General features: G+C 32.1%; 1 protein-coding gene and 1 long non-coding RNA gene across 3 annotated transcripts in view; one reads left to right on the top strand and one right to left on the bottom strand.

Moving 5' to 3' along the window:
* Nucleotides 1-20,025, bottom strand: part of LOC124822595 (WAT1-related protein At5g64700-like) — a 35,087-nt gene extending 15,062 nt beyond the window's left edge. The window contains exons 1-6 of the mRNA XM_088106414.1: nt 19,853-20,025; nt 19,691-19,759; nt 19,484-19,600; nt 19,095-19,335; nt 18,834-18,992; nt 18,486-18,637 (exon numbers count right to left, since the gene is read on the bottom strand). Coding sequence (XP_087962540.1) covers nt 18,486-18,637; nt 18,834-18,992; nt 19,095-19,335; nt 19,484-19,600; nt 19,691-19,759; nt 19,853-20,025 — 911 coding nt within the window. The remainder of the gene's footprint in view (nt 1-18,485; nt 18,638-18,833; nt 18,993-19,094; nt 19,336-19,483; nt 19,601-19,690; nt 19,760-19,852) is intronic.
* LOC148203618 (uncharacterized) lies at nt 901-2,734 on the top strand. Of its 2 annotated transcripts, XR_015784208.1 has the most exons (3): nt 911-1,013; nt 1,133-1,268; nt 2,295-2,734. It is a non-coding gene; the product is annotated as an uncharacterized LOC148203618 (long non-coding RNA). The 2 variants fall into 2 exon arrangements; XR_015784207.1 differs by having other exon boundaries at nt 901-1,268.
* Nucleotides 20,026-21,026: the final 1,001 nt, after the last annotated feature.

The raw sequence follows: 21,026 nt of genomic DNA, 5'->3' as shown, positions 1-21,026 counted from the left end.
TACAAAAAATATGTTTTAAAGGTTTAGGCACATGTGTGATCGCACGCATCGTCCTTGTGCTGAAAACCTTTTCTCTTTCTTAATTGAAATTACAAAAAATATGTTTTAAAGGTTTAGGCACATGTGTGATCGCACGCATCGTCCTTGTGCTAAAAACCTTTTCTTTTCCTTAAGTAAAATTAACCAAAAAATATGTTTTAAAGGTTTATGCGCATGTGTGATCGCACGCATCGTCCTTGTGCTAACAACCTTTTCTCTTTCTTAAACAAAATACAAAAAAAAAGGTATAAAATCTTCAAAAAACCCGAAAACATCAACAATTTTAAACAACAAATAGTCTTGCTACCCAGAACTACGTGATCCTTGATTCTCCATCAAAAGTGGAGATACGTAGGAGCAAGGCCAGTCCTTGTCAGGTTCACTTTCCCAAAAATCCAAATTTATCCATAATCATTTTCCAAACAAAATTTTCTAAACAATTTTCAAACAAATTTTCAAGCAGTTTTCTACTAGAACTACGTAACCCTGATTTCTCATTTTGAATGAGAATACGTAGGAGCAAGGTCAATCCTTGTCGGGCCCAAAAAACTAAAAAATATGTTTTGTTTATTTAGAATTTTATTTTAGGGGATAATTAAACATTTTGAAAACCGCATCATATTCGTGCATTTAGTTAAAGGTACTGCCTTAGGGCAGGCGTTGTGGGGTGCTAATACCTTCCCTACACGTAACCGACTCCCGAACCTAGAATCTGGTTCTTGTAGACCATGTCTTATCATTTTATGGTTTTTCCGTAGTTTTCCATAAAAAACTATGGTGGCGACTCCAAATCTCTTTTCGAAACCCGTTTTTCTTTTTTGGATCGTCGTCCCGTCGCGATTCCGGTTGCGACAACTACAGAGGTATATGATACCATTATACCATTCTTTTGTAATAGGTTTGGTTTCTGGAAAGTTTTCTTGGCTTCTGCTCAAGAGCAATGATCTATTGCTCTGTAGGAAAACCAATAAAAGGTTTTGTGCATTTCCAAATTTTAGGATTCACTTTGGTGTTTATTTTAACTTGTTCCTTTAGTGGTTTGATCTTATTTGAGCATAAGATGATTGCCAAGTAATATGAATTATTTATGCAGGACTCTCCCATGTCACACCCTACACAACAGTATCTGAGATTGAGGTTCCTCAGTGCTCCTGCCGTCCTTCTCTCCTTGGCAATGCAAGGAGTGTTTCGAGGATTTAAAGACACGAAAGCACCTTTATATGCCACTGGTATACCTTGGAAAACTCAAATTATCATTGATTAAGTGTCACAAATTATAATTTCCTTCTATTACCTGATTCTAATTACTCTTTCCTTAATGTGTGTATGTTGTTTTCTTTTTTATTTCTTAGGTAATCAAATTTTACAGAGATTTTGTTTGTTACCATTTTGGTTGAATTGAATGCCAAAATTTTATCTAGAAACTTCTGAAAAATCATAATTAACATAGTAAAATGAATTAGATAGGATGTAAGTGTTTAGCTACATTAAAAGAGAACCCAAGCAACAACTTACTGCATAATCAGGGCACCACCCTTAAGTATTAGTGGAAAAAAGTTCCTAATATATGTTTTGTATTAATTTTAGTGCAACATTTAACCAATAAAATTAATAAAAATTACTTATGTTTTTATTTTACTTTTAATATTATTTTATATTAACGCAAAATGTTTCATTTTTATTCTTAAACAAGTCAATAGAAAAATTAGATGAAAGAAACTCAGATATATAAAAGTGTTGAATAGAGTGAATTAAAAATACTCAATTTTATAAAATACTTAAAAGATTTAATTAAATGTAAACATAAGATATTTCTTTCATTCAACAATTAGATTGAAAGTTCAAGTTACATTTTTTTCCTATAATACCAAGTGGGTTTCAAGGTTTGAGATGCAGTATTGAATTCCATGGAAACGTTAAGTGAGTTTCAAAGTTTGAGATGAAGTATTGAATTCCATGGAAACATTAAGGGTAAACAGTGTGGTTGTGGGGATTTGAAGATGAATAATGACGTATCTTTTGTTTCTTTTATATATATATATATATATATATATATATATATATATAATACAATACTATTTTAAATAGTAGCTCGGGCATTTAGAATTTCCTGTACTATTAAATGATTAATATCGAATTTGTAGTGCTTATAATAATATTTACTTATGAGGGAGAAAAATTGAAAGAAAGAAATAAGAGCAAAATTAATAGTTAACTTCAATGACAATTAATTTGTCTAGTTATTTGGAATGCAGGTGAGAATGAAGATTCTGATGGTTTTGATGATGAGGAAGAAAGTGATTGGGAAGATGATGAAGACCTGAGTTTCAAAATTCATAAGAGATGAGTATTCTTGAAGACCGGTTGACATATTTGTATTGAAGTTTCTTGGATAAATTTTTTCGTTACATGTGGCTTAAATGTATTAGCTTTGATACTGATCATGTTCATAAATATGCATTTGTAACATCCTTAATTTTAGGAAAGCATGATAATGATGAGTTATGCAATTGGGATGCTATGCCTTAGCTATGTGATTCTTTCATCGTCAATATTAAAAGTAGTTGACCAAATGCTGTTGTAATTCTCAAGTTTTCTTTACGGTTGACACATTTTTTATCCATTTATATAATTGACAATTATATTCATGTAAATAATATTTATATATTAATGTAAAATGTTTGTTTGTGGTTTATTTCATTTTGTCCAAATCTCTCACTGGTATAAGCAATTAATGATTGATATAAGCAATTAATGATTGATATACTGTTAGGTTGATTACATACGGATTTTTCTGTATGTAATTTATATACGGATTTTTATATACGGATTTTTCCGTATATAATTTATATACGGATTTTTCCGTATGTAATTTATATACGGATATATCCGTATATAATTTATCTACGCTCCTTTTATATACGAATTTTTGTCCGTATGTAATCCGTATATAACACTAATTTATATACGGATTTTGGAGGTTATATACGGATTTTGACCGTATGTAACTGCGATTTTTCTTGTAGTGTTACTACATCACTCGGGTGCACGAACGACCCCAAGCTACATATTCATACAATTCAGATGGTCAAGTCAAGTAGTCGGTCTTTGCTTGAATTATAATGTGTTCGGTTCTGGCCTGTTTGAGTGGTCGGTCATTGCATGATTATAAGTGTTTGGTTGTTACATGCTTATGTATTTGTTTTAGTTTTATGCCTAGTATGATTAATTAAATTACTCTAGCTTACACTTCTCTTCTACCTTGTTTATGTTGTTGTTCGATATTTCTTTCTTGTAATGATCACCTTGTGGGTGTGAGCAGAAGGAGACGAGCGTTCGCTGGAGTAAGCGCTGGATGATGAGGACCCAACTGTTTAGATTAGGACCATCCGGTCATATGTGTATATAGTTTTGTATGAACCGTTCGGTTATGTATCTAGTTTTGTAGAAGAGTTGAACTTCGTAATGTTTTAATTTTATAGTTATTTTGAGATAATTGTACTATTAATACTTTATTATTAAATAGATGACTATTCTATCATATCATTTCATGTGATGATTGTAATATGTAGTTTATACTATATTTTTGAATGTTACATAAACTTTTTTATATATTTAATATTTTTAATTTTACGATATTTATGTCTTCTTACATTTAGTTGAATGGCAGTATTTATCACTAGTAAAAAATTGGGTTTTTACAGCGCACATTATGCCACGGTTCACTAGAAACTGCAGCATAATGGTGCGCGGTGGCAATTTTGTAAATAAATCGAAGGAATATGCCGCGGTTCAGAGGGGAACCGCGGCATATACGACAGTCAACCATCCCCTTTGACGCCACGTCTGAAAAAAAATTAAATAACAGCGTATATGCCGCGGTTCTCTGGAAAACCGCGGCATATACCCGTGCCAATTTATTGCAGGGGCTGAATGAGTCAGAGAATTTCAGAAGTTACAAGGGTATATGCCGCGGTTGCTCTGAGAAACCGCGACATATACCGCAGTAACTTCTGAACTTCTCCGTCAGTCAGAGAATTTCAGAAGTTACAGGGGTATATGCCGCGGTTTCTCAGAGCAACCGCGGCATATACCCCCTGTCATCTACTGATATTCCCCAAAAGGCAGTTGGGGAGACAGTTGTATTCAGCACGTTACAGGGGTATAGGCCGCGGTTCTCAGAGTAACTGCGACCTATTCTCCTACCTGAAATAAATTTAAAATGAATTTGAAATATTTAGAGGAATATACCGCGGTTGCCCGCTCAACCGCTGCATATAGTTTAAAAATAATTTCAAAAATGCCATTTAGGTTATTCTTTTAATGAGTATAGGCCGCAGTTCGTTGTGAAACCGCGGCATATAACTCTCTTATACCGCGGTTAAGTAGTGAACCGCGGTAGATGCCCCAGTCAGAGTTAAAAAATAAAACTTTGGAACAGTATCGTCTTGTTCGTGCAGACCTGCGAGTTTTCTTCTCCCTCCCGCCGACCACCCATCTCAGTTCCCTCGTTTCTTCACCGTTTAAACTCAAAATTGTTCGGTCATTTCCCATTTTTGACGATAAGAAACAATTTTAGCCGATCAAAATCGTTTGAAACGCCTGCCATTCCTCTCCGCTGCCATTCCCCTTTGTTGCACCAAGCTTTTTCACCGCCCCTGTTCCAGGTATTTATGCCCTTTTGCATTCTTAACATGATTTCTTCATTAGTTTTTGCATAATAACAATTGCTATAGTTTTCGTAATGTATGAAATTACTATAGTTTTGGTAATGTATGGTATAGTTTTTGCTAAAATTTTGGTAATGCATGAAATTGCTATAGTTTTGGTAATGTATGGTATAGTTTTTGCTATAGTTTTGGTAATGTGTGTTGTAGTTCTTGCATTATTTATAAACCTTAAAATATTATTCACTAAGTTTCAATGATATGTATGAAATTGCAAGTTTGATTTTTAGTAGCTTATCTTTTTATGTAATATTTAGGAATATGGATCGAAATTGGATTAATTTACCACGTATTAGTGCTGAGTACAAGAGAGGTGTAGAGGAATTTATACAATTTGCGCAACGTAATGAGCGGATAAGTGATGATGAAGTGAAGTTTAGATGTCCTTGTGTGAACTGTTTGAATGGGAGAAAGTTGAACGCAACTCAAATTAGAGAACATCTTATATGTGATGGTTTCCTAAGATGCTATACAACATGGATATGGCACGGCGAAGAAATGCATTTTCCCACTGACTCTCAAACTGTAAATGTTACTGATTCCACCATGGAAGAAGATCGACCAGATGAAGACAAATTGGAGGACATGATCCGCGATGTTGGAGCAGAAAATTTTGCCAAAGCTCATGTGTATGAGACGATGTCGACTGATGCGGAAACACCTTTGTATGTCGGTTCAACTAAGTTCACACGTTTGTCAGCGGTGTTAAGGCTCATGAATTTGAAGGCGAGCAATGGATGGACTGATAAGAGTTTTACAGAACTGTTGACGTTGTTGAATGAAATGTTGCCAGATGGAAATACACTGCCCACTCGTAATTATGATGCGAAGAAAATTCTTTGTCCAATGGGTATGGAGTATAAAAGGATACATGCTTGTCCGAATGACTGCATTTTGTATAGGAAAGAGTTTGAATTTTTGACAAAGTGTCCAAAATGTGGCTTATCACGATACAAGTCAAAAAATAATAGTGAAGATAATGGTCAGATAGAAAAAAATGGATCTGCTTTGAAAGTAGTTTGGTACCTTCCAATAGTGCCCAGACTTAAGCGTTTGTTTGCGAATCCCAAAGATGCTAAAAACCTTAGATGGCATGCAGATGAGAGAAAAATTGACGGGCTGTTTCGTCATCCAGCTGATTCAAAGCAATGGAAAAATATTGATCGACAATTCCCCGAATTTGGTAAAGAGTGTAGAAATCTTAGGCTTGGTTTAGCCACTGATGGAATGAACCCATTTGGTAATCTGAGTACCAATCACAGTTGTTGGCCAGTTATATTGATAATTTACAACTTATCTCCTGCATTGTGCATGAAGAGGAAGTACATGATGTTGTCTATGATGATATCTGGTCTAAAGCAGCCTGGAAATGACATAGATGTTTATCTAAGCCCACTAGTTGAAGACTTGAAGGTGTTGTGGGTTGATGGGGTTGAAATATTTGATGCATTCGCTTCAGAGACTTTTATGATGCGTGCAATGTTATTTTGCACCATTAATGACTTTCCTGCTTATGGTAATTTGTCAGGATACAGTGTCAAGGGTCATAAAGCGTGTCCTATATGTGAAGAAAACACTGCAGCTCATCAATTGAAATATGGAAGAAAGACGGTGTATCTGCGTCATCGGAGATTTCTAAAACGTAATCATCCATATCGAAGGTTAAAAAAAGCATTCAATGGAGATCAAGAGAGGGACGAAACACCAAATCCACTTACTGGCCTTCAAGTTCTTGAAAAAGTTAATAAAATACATCATGTATTTGGGAAAACATCCAAGAAGTCATCTGTAACGACCCCTTGGAAGAAGAAATCAATATTCTTTGATCTTCCATATTGGTCAAAGTTAGATGTTCGACATTGCATAGATGTGATGCATGTAGAAAAGAATGTGTGTGATAGCTTGATTGGTACATTACTCAACATTCAGGGAAAGACAAAAGATGGAGTGAATGCTCGTTTGGATTTGGTTGACATGAATATCCGAGAAGAGTTGGCACCCAAGGAGATTGGTAAACGTACTTATTTGCCCCCTGCATGTTACACAATGTCTAGACAAGAGAAGATAAGTTTTTGTGTATGTTTAAAGAGTATCAAAGTACCACAAGGATACTCTTCAAATATGAAGAGTTTAGTGTCGATGCAGGACTTAAAGCTTGTTGGCATGAAGTCTCACGATTGTCACGTCTTAATGCAACAGTTGTTACCGGTGGCTATTCATGGAATTTTGCCCAAAAATGTTAGGCACACCATAAACAGGTTGTGTTCATTTTTCTCGTCAATATGTAGTAAAGCCATCATCCTACAAAGTTAGATGAACTTCAAGGCGAGATTGTTATCATCTTGTGTCAACTAGAGATGTTTTTCCCTCCATCTTTTTTTGACATCATGGTACATTTACTTGTTCATTTGGTTAGAGAAATCAAGTTGTGCGGACCGGTATACTTAAGATGGATGTATCCTATTGAGCGTTATATGAAGATTTTGAAAGGGTACGTTAAAAATCCATATCGTCTTGAAGGTTCGATGATTGAAAGGTATATTGCTGAAGAAAGTATCGAGTTTTGTTCATATTACATGACATCAACGAATCCAATAGGAGTTCCTCGCACAGCATGGTTGAATAAATTTTCTACAAGTAAAAGCATCCGAGGTGTCAATGTGATGACAAAAGATCGCGAAGAATTGTTGCAAGCGCATCTTTATATATTGAACAACACAGATGAGGTGATCCCTTTTTTGGAAGCACACAAAGTCATTGTTAAGAATAAAAATCCAAGACAATCAGAGAAATGGCAATTGATGGAGCATAACAAAACATTTATGTCTTGGTTCAAATATGAAATTGACAAAGAGCCACATTCTTCTGAAACTTTATTGTGGCTTGCAAATGGTTTGAAGTTTGATGTCGTGTGTTGTACAGGTTATGAAGTCAATAATTGCACATTCTATACGAAGACTTTGGATGATAAAAGCACAGTACAAAATAGTGGAGTCAGTTTAGAAGCTGAGTCACTTCAATTTTCCACATCAAAAGATCAATCTCCTGTACTTGGATCAATGAGATATTATGGTATAATAGAAGAGATATGGGAGGTTGATTACACCAAGTTTTTTGTTCCATTGTTCAAGTGTAAGTGGTTTGACAATAAGAGTGGTGTGAAAATAGATGACTCGGGTATGACACTGGTTGATTTTCGCAAGGTGGGTTACCGAGACGAACCGTTTATCATGGTACATCAAGCATCTCAAGTTTTTTATGTCAAAGATCCTGCGTCTGACCATTGGTATGTTGCTCTTCAAGGCAAAAAACAAATTGAAGTTAACGAAGACAATCTGATTAATATTTATATTGCTGACAACCATTCATTTCAAACTACAACAAATTTGGATGACCAATCTCTAGTTGACGATGATGTACATGCAATTCGATCAGATCATGATGAGGGAATATACATATGATGAATCCATATCTTTATGTATGAATTTTCAATTTCTGTATAAGTATTTTATTAATATAACATAAGTTTTCCTTTTATACATTTCCTATGATTACTATTACATGTTTTGTTAATTTATATGATATTACATAAGTCTTGAAATAAAATTTAATGTTGTTATTTATTTTGACAGATATATGGCTGATCATCCACATTCTTCAGGGGATGAGGCTCCCCCAACCAGATCCACTAGAGGACCCACTAGGATGAAACAACTATTGATCAGGAAAAATAGTGGTGAAAGAACTCCGGTGAATGTGAATGTCACCATGGGTGTGGCAACTGGCCCCCATGCAGATGACTTCCGATCATACCTTGGAGTGGTGGCACGTGATAAGATTAGCATTCTCATTCCATCTTTTGATCATGTGTCCGAGGTTGATCGGAACATTATTTGGAAAGATATATTGGTAAGTTAGTTAATAGCATTTGAATTAAAATTTGTTTATATTGATAATTTTGTACTAATACAACTTTATTATGTTTTTTTCAGCTGACATTTGACATTCCAAATGTCACAACACTTAGAAATAAGTGTTTGTCAACTGTTGCAGAAAATTTCAGAAACTTTAAAAGCAAGTTGACATCAAGATACATCTTTGGACACCTTAAACATAAAAGTCCATGTAGTTCATATAAGTCCATTGATGAGGAGACTTGACGGCTTTTTAAAGAGAGTCGGATGTCAGAGGAATGGCAGGTTAGTGTAGTTCATATTATTCAATTCCTCATTAACAAATATATATCATATGAAGTAATTAATTAATGTGTATGTGACAGGCAATTAGAAGCAAAGCACAAGGAACAAGTGCTCACAACAAAAACCCCCACCTATTATCTCGTGGTGGGTATAGGAAGCTTGAGGAGAAAATCCTCAAGCAAAAGGCAGATGCTATACCACAATCTCAGGGTGGTAGCCCTCCTCAGCCTCCTTCTCCACCGTCTAGACATGAGAAATGGAAGTTGGCCCGTATGCGACCATCGAGCACCTACTCTTCCGACACTGCACGAGAGATTTCTGATGATTATGGATTCATTGATCCTCAATCAATTCATGAATCAAATGAATTTGAGCAGATCAACATGAATCTGATAAGAAGTTTTGGAAGGGGTAAGAAAATATACTTTTTGCCTTATATATCCGGGTAAGTGAACTTTGTTAACATAATAATGTTCCATATGTGATTTTAATATTTAATAGTTACGTTATTATGAATTTCAGGCGCCATTGGCAACTTCTTGTTATGTTTATGCAAGACAACTATGTTCATTGCACAGGCCTCCTCCCACACAACTCAGACAAGCAATTGATTGGTAAGAACCTCAATGTTTGGACTTTCTTTGTTATATAAATGAATGCTAAAACCTTTTTTTATATACAGTTCTATTCCAGCAAGTATGATGATGGGTGGGAGATCAATTGTTAATAGTAGAAAGATTGCTTGGATTTCTTTCAAGGTTTGACATATGCTAAAGCCATACTTTGTTATAATTGTTTTATTTTAATGTTATTCACTAACTATTATCAACTGTGATGATATATTGTAATGTAACAGACAAAATGGGTCATATGAGTGCGGATACTATGTAATGTATTGGATGGCCCATATTGTTCGTTCTCACATCACAAGTCGCTGGGAAACGGTAATATTTAACTTTAACAAATTTTGATTTTTTCCCAAATGTTGAATTCATATACACTAATTAATATGAATTGTCTTTTGCAGAGATTCAAGACTACTACACCAGTTCCTGAGAAGTCACTATTATTCATTAGGAACGCTGCTGCGAAGTATATAATTAGATTATACAATAGCTCTTAGATTTAAACATTGCATTTGATTAGATTGAATTTTCTTAGACTTTGTACTTTATTTGATGTTGAAATACATTTGAACATGTGTTTGTTATGTTCAAATTGAATTTGTGTACATGTTTTTATATGCAGGTCTGTTTTTGTGGTAGTGGATATCACAAAAACAGACCTGCAATTTTAAAAAACTGCAGGGGAATATGCCGCGGTTGTACCACAACCGCGACATATAGTGTTTCGTTTTTTTTAAAAATGAGACATATGGCCGCGGTTAGTGCTAGAACCGCGGCATATACCGGAGTCTTTTGCCGCGGTTGAACCGTGGCATATCGTGGACAAATTTTTTTTTTTTAAAAAAAAAATGGATTTAGGCAGCGGTTCCTTGGACAACCGGGGCATATTATGCAACCTATATACCGCGGTCATAACCGCGGCCTAAAGTCTTTGACTTACTACCGCGGCTGAATATGCCGCGATTCGTAAACCGCGACGTATAGTGAAAAATAACCGCGGTAAAATCCCCTCGCTGCACTAGTGTATTCAACTTCAATTTTGTTCATCTTTTTTTTCGGTGATTTAATATTCATATTTTAGAATGATCATAATTTTTGTCCAATTATATATCAATTTTGTGTACATTAGTTTTTTTATATTTTTATTAATTTTTTAAATATTTTTATTAATTTTTTTTACTGCATTTAAAAGGAATATGTCTCGAAAATCACTTCTCTAGTAGGAGAATTCATTACATGATTACCTTAATTGGTAGATTCTTGAGCAAATCCTATTATAGTTTCTAACCAGAAAAATAATTGAGATTAAGAAATTGTGCTCTGGTAGACCCATAAAACACAATGGGATGAGCACTTAAACAGCTATAAGACACGTACGTTATTCTAAATCATGCAATAGTGAACTTGTAGTGTTAAAAAAACAAACTCAACTAAGAATTCTTTAATTGAACTAAATTAAATTACACACAAAACATAAGTTATTTTTATTGAGAATTAAACCATTTCTTAGTTTAGTTTTTAAATTTAAAAAGTTTTCGTACACTACTGAAATGATTATTAGAGTTGAAAATATAATTCACAAAATTATCCAACTTTTTAATTATTTCTGGGAGTCACAAATTCTTTGAGATTTTTCCACTGTAATTTATTTTATCAGTACAAATAACTTAAGCTGTAAATTTGTCTGGTAAAAATTGTTTCAATAAGAATGTGTCTTAGTAACCACAAAGTAATGTAACAAGATGGCAACACACTATAGATTCCTGCGTGAAAAGTTTATTTTTCATTATGATTTTTGTTTGATTCTGCATATTGATTTTATATTAATTTATTAGATACAATTTATATCTCTGTATCTATATATATAAAAAATATTATAAAAAAATATTATTGTGCATTTATTAATAAATGAACTCATGCATAAATTTAAGTGAAATCATCAGAGTAATAAATTATTTTTATATTCTCCTTAGGTATGTAATAAGAGTGCATTCAATTTCGAAAGAAAAAAAAAATACTGTTTAGTTAAAAAAATATAAAGTATATATATAGGTCACTAAACTAACTAAAAAAGATTCATTTTAAAGAAATAAATTTTTTTACCTTTATTCATGAGTTTGGTTTGGTCCCATAATTATTAATATTTTATATTTTACTTTAATAATATTTTTTATGTGATGATAAATGAGAAACGTGTTTAAAATGTAAGTATAGTTAAGATATGGGTTAAATATGTTTTTAGTCCCTAAACTATTGGCCGTTTCTGGTTTTCGTCCCTCTTCCAAAGTAAGGTACAATTTGGTCCTCATTCTTTAGAAAAACGTTCGTTTTAGTCCTCGTTTTAGTCCTCAAAACGTTCGTTTTTTCGACTAAAACGAACGTTTTTTAAAGATTGAGGACTAAATTGTACCTTACTTTGGAAGAGGGACGAAAACCAGAAACGGTCAATAGTTTAGGGACTAAAAACGTATTTAACCCTTAAGATATCAATATATACACACATATAAATATATATATATATATATATATATATATATATATATATATATATATATATATATATATAATTAGCATGAGTTATGATAAAAGAAAATGGGAGAAAAATATTTTGTCTGTTTTTTCTATATATACAATTTAATTCACATATATCCTCCACTTATATCTTTTAATAGATTTAACATGTGTGGAAATGCTGTAAAGATATAAATAGAACTTAATCATACATTTTCTCTGGTTATATCTCTTAAAGGTATCATAATCAATCTCCTTTCATCTTCAAAAATGTTATTTTAATAAATATACAAATATAATTTTCTAAGAGTCTAGTTTATTTATCACATCTATATCCTAAGTATCATATATTACTCTAAAATAGTTTTTAAATACTATAAGATAACAATCTATATCACATGACTACTTATGTCCAAATTTATAAACATAACACGGACGATAAACAGGAGAGAATAAATAGGCAAAACAAGATTTTTAATCTTTCTCTGCAATCTTGGGAGGATTTATGATAATAGAAAACTTAATTAATTAAAATTATGAGAAAGATTAGTTAAGTTTAAATTTAATAGAATGACTAAAATAACCAAACAAGTTATATAATCTATTTGGTTATAGAATACTTCAATAACATATGGAAACTCCCACAAACAACAAACATTTTTGTTTTAGAGATTTTCCAAAATTCAATCCGAAAGACTTTTATTACTGATGAAGTTTTGGGTATAATATATTTTTTTAGACAATTTGAATTTTGATGCAATGAGAGTTAACTAGTTTTCTTTTCTAGTTTTTATGTATATAACTGAAATTTTTATGAACATCAGCCCATAAGGAGATGCAACATTTTATTTATTTGTATAAGCTGTTAAGCACATTTGCTAATTTTATTTTATTTTATTTATAAAAGCGTACTCTTGGCTTTCATAATCCGTAATGTATATTAAAGTATATAACTTGGAATTTGATGAAGTTTTGTTGTTTCATTATTTTGGCTTTTGTCGAAATAACGTGGATAGCATTACGTTGTGAAGAATTTCTTTAGTTTAACGTGGGCATGGATTGGACTTTTAAAATCCAATCCAATGTACTCTAGATCAAATTGGATCACATTTTGGATCCATATATATATATATATATATATATATATATATATATATATATATATATATATATATATATATATATATATATATATATATATATATATATATATATTCTTTTTTTTCTGGAGAAATAGTTTATGTTTTCTAAAATTAAAATCTAAATGTTTGGATCAAGTTTTAAATCTAGATCTATTCGGTCAACTTGTTTTTACTAGAGCTGTCAATTGATCACCTTATAGGGTTTGAATTTAATTAAGGTAAGTTAGAGAAAAAAAATTCACATGGTTAAAACCGCCTTGTTGAAAAAGTCCACATAATTAAAATATTCACAAAATTTCTATGGGGCAAAAGCTAGTCTATGTACTTTTTTTTCAAAAAAAAATGAAAAAATATTAATTTTTTAAAATATATTATTAGACATTTGGTTTAGGTTGATCCGTACTTAACTTTCAATTTAAATAAGTTTGTCTTGAACTTCAGTCAAACAGTTCATAGTTGACCTTCAATCTAAGTCAAACCATCTTTACCTTGGTCTAGACTAACTCGTCTCAAACTTTAGCCTAGGTTAGCTTGAGTTGACCCCAGTTAACCTTTGGCTTGGGTCACATCAGTCTTAACCTTTGGTCCGAACTAGTTTGTCTCAACCTTTGGCTAGGATTAGTCTATCTCGACCAATTAATCCAATTTGACTCGTCTCAACCTTCGAGTCAGACCCACCCATCTCGACCTTCGGTCTAGACTAACTCGTCTCAAACTTTAGCCTAGGTTAGCTTGAGTTGACCCCAGTTAACCTTTGGCTTGGGTCACATCAGTCTTAACCTTTGGTCCGAACTAGTTTGTCTCAACCTTTGGCTAGGATTAGTTTATCTCGACCAATTAATCCAATTTGACTCGTCTCACCCTTCGAGTCAGACTCACTCATCTCGACCTTAGGTTAAAGGTGAGGCCGAATTTGGGTTGGGGCTAATTCGGTCAAATTTCAATTAATGTCAACTCATCTGAATTAAGCCAAATTTGAGTTGGAATCGACTCAACCAAATTTGACAAAATTTCAACAGAAATCCACTAAATCGAAATTAGACTGGAAGTAACTTGATCGAATTAGATCAAATTTTCGCATAGACTAACTCTTCCAAATTCAACTAAATTTTAGTCCAGATCTACTATACTGAAATTAGATCATGATTGACTCGTCAAAATTTGATTAACTTTTAAAAAAGAACAAACTAAACCAAATTTTATCAATTAATCAAACTAATTCAAAAAATTTGACCAAAATTTAGCACGACTCAACCAAATTATGAAAATTTGGTTAGACTTTGTAAAATTTGGCCGACGGAACTTAAGTTTAGGTGAATAATGAGTTGGTGTTATCGTTGGGTAATTAGTCTATACTTTTTGGATGAGGTTTATAATACATGGAGCGTTTTTATTAGGTATTTTTACATGCCATGTGATTCGTTTTTATATATTGGCTCAAAATGTATATATGTGGATTCTTGAAATTTTGGGCAGGTGCATTATAATATTAAAAAGTATTATTTTATTTGCTTTCTGATAACTATGTGGGTGTTTATTTGGTTTAGATTCTTTATACAGATAATATAAAAGTTAAAGTTTAGTGTAGTTGGGCAGTGGTAGTTTATATTTTTAAGAAAATATAGTGGATTTTATGATGTGCAATTTATTTATTTATTAAATTTTCAAATAAGATAAATTAATGTTACAGTCGAGTGTGTGTCACTTGTTGGGTTTTATTTGGGTAAAGCTTTGTTTAGCATTGTGGGTGTGGTGGATTGATTTTAGTATTGTGATTGGATGAAATGAATAAATATACTTGTTTGAAACAATGAATGTGTGTGTGGTGATTGAATTAGAGGTAGACACTCTTTTAGTTCCTAAGGCTTTGTTCGGTTGAGGGTATTTGGAAGAAATGATTTGGGAGAGAGTGATTGAATGAATTTGAGAGGATTTGAGAGAGTAAATTTTTTGTTGTTTGTTTGAGTGGATTTGAATGTAATTGAAAGTAGATTTGAAAGTAAAGTTTGTTAGAATTAGTATAGAATTTGATAGATGTGATAGATTTAAAAAATTTGTTTGATGTGTAGAAATTAAAGATTATCAAAATACCCCTAGTTATTAAAATAATATAAAATGATAGTTATTAATTTTATATTTAATTGTAAAAATATTTATAAAGAGTAAACAATTAAAAATAATTATTAAAATTAAAAATAATTATTAAAATTAATTTTTAAAAAGTAAGCAAATTGTGGTTATTAGAATACACATAAAAAAACAAAAGAAAAAAAATCAAAGGAATATGTATAGTTTATCATTGTGAAGTTGTTTGAGAAGGTGAAGTACTTCGAAATAATTGGATCGTCTTGGATTACATCATTACACGCAAAATCATTTTGAAAAGGAAAAGAAAAATTCTCTTAATCTCCACTTACCTAAATTCCCTGCAACACCATTTGAAGTAGAAAAATTGAGAAAGATAGAGTGAAGAGAAAGAAATGGAGAAAATAGAGCATAGAATGGTCAGGCCCAGTGGTTTTGTTCCTCCACGGCTTCTCGGAACTATGGTACTCGTGGCGTCACCAGCTTTTGTCGCTCTCCGTCGTGGGTTACCGAGCAATCGCCCCTGACCTCCACGGGTATGGTGACACCGACGCCCCGCCCTCCGCTTCTTCTTACTCCGCTCTCCACATCGTGGTCTCCACCTTTCCGGGACTCTCTTCGCTGACGTAGCTCACCTTCCATTCCTCTCCAATCTCTCCCTCGCCAACAATAAGTTCTCCGACCCCATCCCTCCGCCTCTCTCCTCCCTATCTGCCCTCCGCTTCCCCAACCTCTCCAACAATGGCTTTAACCAAACCTTTCCCCCGAAGCTCTCGCGCCTCCAGAGACTCGAGGTCCTCGACCTCTACAACAACAACATCATCGGCCCACTCCCTCTGGCCGTCGCGCTCTGGTCAGTACAAAATTAGTCCAGATAACCGAATACATACCACTCTAGAACTATGAGGGAATCAAATACAGAAAAAATGTAACCGAATACACCATGTTTTTACTCTAGGAACCGAATACAAACACATGGAACCGAATACAGGTCCCTTTGTTTTTGTTTGTATCAGAGGAATCGAATATAATGCTATGTAATCGAATACGCCTATGTTCTTCTTCGTCTTCAACCACTCCTCTTCATCTTCTCCATCTTCAAACACTTTGGAATTAGTTATTTTTACATTAGAATCGAATATGTTATTTGCACGTTAGTATGTTTGGACGTGGTATTATAAAATAAATCAAGGATAAATGTGACTTTTTAAACACAATCCCTCCAAATCGCGATACATTAGCGGGTGACGAAAAAGTTATTCATCCCGCAAATCATCTCAAATCAGTCTGCGCATATCTTTTAAAACAAACACGCAAATCAACTTAAATCTTTGCTCGCAAATATAACTGAATAGTGAAATCCATTCATACGAACACAACATAAGAGAACACTAGGAATGAGAAATAGAAATGATAACTTTGTATAATTATTTGGAAAAGAATACGAAGTCACACATATGTATTTTTGTTGATGAAACTTTCAAGTGATGAAAAGTAACATTTGTACATGGAGTTAGAAAAATTCTCAAGAAAGTGATGAGAAATGACATTTATATATGAAAAATGTTCTTTTAATAACTTTTATATATTTTGTCAAACTAAAGAAGAGTAATGAGAAAGATTTGAAAGAAGCAGAAATAATGATTATTTTATTAGTGGACGAATATTTATAAGTTGCACACTAGAAATATAAATTAGTTTCTGATACTGAGATTATTGATAATTATATTAATTATTATCATGATATTATTGATGATTATATTAATTGTTATGACATATTTTTGAACTTACGATGATATATTTAAATTATTGTTTGAGACATTAAAATTTTGTGAATGAATTTATTTTAGACAAATATTATTGTAAAATAATATAGATTTTTATTTAATTTTGAAAATTTAAATTTTATTCCAAAATTGTTTTAACAAATAAATGAAAAATTTAGTTTTCATTAATCTTAAATAAAAGTATGAAGTTACAAACTAAAATAATTTAAAATTTAAAATAATAATTAAATATTTTGATAACATCCTAAGTAATATGATAATTGATATATATGTAATATTTTATTATAATTTCAGCTTTTAAGGGAACTAAATAAAATATAATTTTTTTAACTGTTATAATAACTTCTTATTTTATTTAAATTCATTTTAACTATCAATCTTTACTAGGATTTTATAATATATTTTAATTAAATTTATTTTAATTTTTATTTATGTTTTAATTTTTTTCTTATATTAAACTGTTTTATAATTTTTATTTTATTTTATCATATCAATTAAATTATTTAATATTTCACCCAAATCCACTCATCTCAGTGTCTAAATCTTAGTGTTCACTCTCTTTCTCCACTTCATATCTCTCTTCCACTCTTAGCTGTATCCAATCCACAAACCATTTGTTAAGAAGTGACATGTCGGATTGGTGGTGGAAAAGTTAAGAAGTGACATCATTTTAAACAACACTTGAACATAAATTTTAACTTACGTAATAAAAAATGATGTTAAATATTTTATATTAATATATATAAATAAATTAACTGAAAAACTTTCAATATGATCATAAATTTTGAGATTACATTATTTAATTAAATGTTAATAAATATAATATAATATAATAATCACGTAAACTAATTAGATGCACTACAACAAAAATAACTTTATGAACTAAAATTGAAAAACCATTTTAAGCAAGAATTTGACAACGTAATAAATATATCATTTAAGTAACAAATAGTCTATTAGGTAAACAACATGTAAGTAATATATCAAATCACCCCTACAAAAATTCATTTGTAGTCAGCCATCTATAATATTAGATAAATGATTTTCCTCTTTATAAATATGGAAAGAGCTAGCCACACTTATAAAGAGATTCTCCTATTCAACTATTTTCAAACACCAAGCAGCATTAATTAACAAACAAATAACTTGCAATGATTTTAAACAATATTAAAAAAAGAAGACCATAGTCATGATCTTCATTATAGTTTTATATTAATTAATTAAATGAAAACATTTTAAAAAATAAAATTTCAACATGCATGTTGATATTTTAATTAATCTTTTTATTAAAATAATTAATTTTCTAAGATTTCATATGTATTTATAAATAATAAATAATGATAAGTATCCGAAGCATTGTAACTCTGACCTTCCCAAAAGTAGGGGCTCGCCCAAGAGAAATATAGAACCCGTGGTAGCAATGACGAAACTTAGCGGGTTCCACATCGCAGGAAAAACTGGTCCTCTCTTTTGGATAGCCCAAGCTTGCAAGTAGTAGATGAGTCCAGTCACTAGTGTCCCCTGTAAGATGCACCACAGTTTCAAACTTAACTCATCTAAACTTTTATTAATATACAGGTTGGAAGCATAAATAACACCAATTTGTAATATATAATTAAATACAAATTTTATTTTATAAACCAATTTTGTAGTTAAACTTAAAATTCATTTATCTTCTGAGCATAATTCAACAACATGGTTGGTATTTGATACTTACACAGTAAACAACTGCAAGCAGTTTCATGTCCCAACCCAACTTCCACTGCTCAATATCTCTTTCAAAAGCTATAGCAATACAAAATGATTGGATTGAACTTGACAGGCACTGAAGGCTCGTGAACTTCAGCTTTGCAGGGTAGCTTTTAAGAATTTGAGCCTGCTCTTTTTTGGGATCAGTGTGAGCATAGATGAACTTATAAACTAACACTTGTTTAGCATAAGTTGGAATAGCAGAAATGTGCAACACAAGTGGATCTACCTGAATTACGAGCCAAATGCTCCAGATGATGACGCTTATGAACAAGACTACAGAGCCTAATACCCATCTTTTGCTGGATGAAAAATGATCCTCATGATGTGGACTCTTATCATTGTAGTAATGAGCAATCCTTAACTGTGGTCCCTTGTAAAAAGCAAGGGTGGCTACACCAACCAGGCACACGAACACACTTGCTATCTTTGTAACTCCACTTTTTGTCCTTATATTTACCTTCTCCATTCTGCAACATTCAGATGCAACACTCTCATAATGAAATTGCAGCTTCTACGAAAATCATAATAGATATCACGGTCACTTTTACTCTTAAGATGTGTTTCCAGTGACAGTCCTAACCGTTACAAGAGACTGATACATATCAGAAATATTACCTGAGCAGCACAGCAAAGAAAAACGTAGATGCGGGGAGAGAATTGACAATTGCAGCAGCCAAAGTGGCAGACGTGTAAACAAGGGCAATAGCTTGCATATTTATAGTCAAAGTTACTCTGAAAAGCAACAGATTAAGGTCATATACCTAAGGTTCTCTCCTAGTAACATTTTACGAGAAATCACATAGAAAAATAATAATACCATACCCGAAAAATGAAGACACAAAAATCTTGCAGAAGGTTGAAAAGGAAAGTGACACTGACACTACTGTTTTTCTGGAACATATCATAAATAAAATACATGTCAGTGATATATTAAGTAAATAAACACAGTAGGAAAGAAAAACAGAACCTTAATTACACACTTACTTCTCAAGTATGAAGGCCAGAGGAACCAAAACAAGTGCACCAATCAGCTGTCTATAAAATATGAACACAAAGGTATTCATTCCCCTGTTAAACACAGCCTTAGACAGCAGGGTTAGCCCTGAATATATCAATTGCACCACAAACATTGCCAAATATGGTTTTAGTTCACCCATTTTTCACCTCTTTATTTTCATTACTCAAGTGCACACACACACACACATATATATATATATATATATATATATAAAGTTTCAAATTTGTCGTTCATTGATTTGATTGATCCTTTCCCTCAAGTGAAAACTGTGGAGGTCGTGTTTGATTATGCTCCAATCAACTTACAGTTGGATTGGAAATGTGTATCTATTCTCCAAGCACTTTGATTAAATCATTACTATAGAATCTCATCTTTCGTTTTTTCTACCAAAATATAATAATTTAGTAGGAACAACTTGCAACTTTCTAAGCCAACCTTCTCAATGGGAGTCTTTGCAATTGAAATTTTTGGTATTCCTTTCCAATGAGTAATTGATTACGTTATATTTTCTAAATTTTTATTTTAAATTAATTCAACCTTTTATAATTATTTTTGTTGAAAACGGAGTCTGGGTGACCACGGTCCACCAACAGATAATGCTAATATAAAATGTCAAGATTGAATACTCAAAAGCAGTTCTCTCTCTCTTCGTTTATTTTTTTCTTTTATTTTTTCTTTTATTTGAAATTTAAGATAGTATTATTAAATATTCCGACAGAAAACGTAAAAATATTATTATATTTAATGATGTGGAGATAGGATAGATACTATAAATAACCCTACAATTTTTTAAAATAGTCATTTATCCTAAACCTTTATTTATCCTAAGGAGTGAAAAGTGAGAGAATAAAAACATAAAAAAGAAAAAAATTAATCTAATATTTATGAATGAGTGTGATAAAATTAAAAAAAAAAATTGTAACTTGAAATATTCAAAAAATAATCAAAGTATTATTTTATTAAAAGAGAACTTAGATTAAAGGTCGACCGGCCATGACATCACCCTATAATTAAATACGTTCCGCTTGAACCAATAATGTGCACTATATAATGGACGGACGATCACACAAATACACAAAATGTCAAGTTAAGACTGGACACCTTCAGCAAACAGGAAACGTACTAAGACAATTAGAATGA

Source organism: Vigna umbellata, chromosome 2, assembly GCF_029865625.1.
Source record: "Vigna umbellata cultivar VRB3 chromosome 2, Vumbellata_1.0, whole genome shotgun sequence".
NCBI classification, from domain to species: Eukaryota; Viridiplantae; Streptophyta; class Magnoliopsida; order Fabales; family Fabaceae; genus Vigna; species Vigna umbellata.
This window is presented reverse-complemented; position numbering and strand designations above follow the sequence as displayed.